Source organism: Oryza brachyantha, chloroplast, assembly GCF_000231095.2.
Source record: "Oryza brachyantha chloroplast, complete genome".
NCBI lineage: Eukaryota > Viridiplantae > Streptophyta > Magnoliopsida > Poales > Poaceae > Oryza > Oryza brachyantha.
The window spans coordinates 132,501-134,604 of NC_030596.1; the positions used below are offsets into that span (position 1 = coordinate 132,501).

Consider the following 2,104-nt stretch of genomic DNA (forward strand, 5'->3'; position numbering starts at 1 on the left):
AAAAAACTAAAGGAGAATACTTAATAATACGGCGAAACATTTATACAAAACACCTATCCCGAGCACACGCAAGGGAACCATAGATAGGCAAGTGAAATCCAATCCACGAAATAATTTGATCCATGGACGGCACCGTTGTGGTAAAGGTCGTAATTCCAGAGGAATCATTACCGCAAGGCATAGAGGGGGAGGTCATAAGCGCCTATACCGTAAAATCGATTTTCGACGGAATCAAAAAGACATATCTGGTAGAATCGTAACCATAGAATACGACCCTAATCGAAATGCGTACATTTGTCTCATACACTATGGGGATGGTGAGAAGGGATATATTTTACATCCCAGAGGGGCTATAATTGGAGATACTATTGTTTCTGGTACAAAAGTTCCTATATCAATGGGAAATGCCCTACCTTTGAGTGCGGTTTGAACTATTGATTTACGTAATTGGAAGTAACCAATTAGGTTTACGACGAAACCTAGAAATCGATCACTGATCCAATTTGACTACCTCTACGGGATAGACCTCAACAGAAAACTGTTGAGTAACGGCAGCAAGTGATTGAGTTCAGTAGTTCCTCATAGAAAATTATTGACTCTAGAGATATGGTAATATGGAGAAGACAAAATTGTTTGAAGCACGCACAGAACCGGAAGCGCCCCTTGTTTCAAAGAGAGGAGGACGGGTTATTCACATTTAATTTGATGGTCAGAGGCGAATTGAAAGCTAAGCAGTGGTAATTAAGACCCCCGGGGGAAAATAGGGATGTCTCCTACGTTACCCATAATATGTAGAAGTATCGACGTAATTTCATAGAGTCATTCGATCTGAATGCTACATGAAGAACATAAGCCAGATGACGGAACGCGGAGACCTAGGATGTAGAAGATCATAACATGAGCGATTCGGCAGATTTGGATTCCTTTCCTATATATCCACTCATGTGGTACTTCATCATACGATTCATATACGATCCATCTGTCTAGAGATCGTCATATACATCTAGAAAGCCGTATGCTTTGGAAGAAGCTTGTACAGTTTGGGAAGGGGTTTTTTGAGAGAAAAGAAGAATCTACTTCAACCGATATGCCCTTAGGCACGGCCATACATAACATAGAAATCACACGTGGAAGGGGTGGGCAATTAGCTAGAGCAGCAGGTGCTGTAGCGAAACTGATTGCAAAAGAAGGTAAATCGGCCACTTTAAGATTACCATCTGGGGAGGTCCGTTTGGTATCCCAAAACTGCTTAGCAACAGTCGGACAAGTGGGTAATGTTGGGGTGAACCAAAAAAGTTTGGGTAGAGCCGGATCTAAGTGTTGGCTAGGTAAACGCCCCGTAGTAAGAGGGGTAGTTATGAACCCTGTGGACCACCCCCATGGGGGCGGTGAAGGGAAAGCCCCCATTGGTAGAAAAAAACCCACAACCCCTTGGGGTTATCCTGCGCTTGGAAGAAGAACTAGGAAAAGGAAAAAATATAGTGATAGTTTTATTCTTCGTCGCCGTAAGTAAATACGTAACTAGGAATATGGAAAATTGCATTTTTGGAATTTGCAATAATGCGATGGGCGAACGACGGGAATTGAACCCGCGCATGGTGGATTCACAATCCACTGCCTTGATCCACTTGGCTACATCCGCCCCTTATCCAGCTAAAGGATTTTCTCTTTTTTCCATTCATCATTATTCTATATTATTCTGACCTCCATACTTCGATCGAGATATTGGACATAGAATGCCACTCTTTAAAATGGAAAAAAGGAGTAATCAGCTGTGACACGAAAAAAAACGAATCCTTTTGTAGCTCATCATTTATTGGCAAAAATAGAAAAGGTCAATATGAAGGAGGAGAAAGAAACAATAGTAACGTGGTCCCGGGCATCTAGCATTCTACCCGCAATGGTTGGCCATACAATCGCGATTCATAATGGAAAGGAACATATACCTATTTACATAACAAATCCTATGGTAGGTCGCAAATTGGGGGAATTTGTGCCTACTCGGCATTTCACGAGTTATGAAAGTGCAAGAAAAGATACTAAATCTCGTCGTTAACTGAAACTGAATTCAGAATAGAAAGATTCAAAATAAAAAAAAGAAATA

At 41.3% G+C, this 2,104-nt stretch overlaps 3 protein-coding genes and 1 non-coding gene across 4 annotated transcripts in view; 3 read left to right on the top strand and 1 right to left on the bottom strand. All coding sequences in view use genetic code 11, as the record gives it.

The window, feature by feature from the left end:
- rpl23 (ribosomal protein L23) overlaps positions 1-10 on the top strand; it is a 282-nt gene extending 272 nt beyond the window's left edge. The window contains exon 1 of the mRNA in view: positions 1-10. This exon is cut by the window's left edge and continues 272 nt beyond it. Within this exon, the coding sequence (YP_009266481.1) occupies positions 1-10 (10 nt within the window).
- An 18-nt stretch (positions 11-28) lies between these two features.
- Positions 29-1,513, top strand: rpl2 (ribosomal protein L2). The gene is given in 2 exon segments: positions 29-419; positions 1,083-1,513. Coding segments are annotated over 2 exon segments (822 nt in total).
- A 55-nt stretch (positions 1,514-1,568) lies between these two features.
- trnH-GUG lies at positions 1,569-1,643 on the bottom strand. Its single transcript has one exon. It is a non-coding gene; the product is annotated as a tRNA-His (tRNA).
- A 131-nt stretch (positions 1,644-1,774) lies between these two features.
- On the top strand, positions 1,775-2,056 carry rps19 (ribosomal protein S19). Its single transcript has one exon. The coding sequence runs from the start codon at positions 1,775-1,777 to the stop codon at positions 2,054-2,056; it is 282 nt and encodes a 93-aa protein (YP_009266483.1).
- The last annotated feature ends 48 nt before the right edge of the window (positions 2,057-2,104 follow it).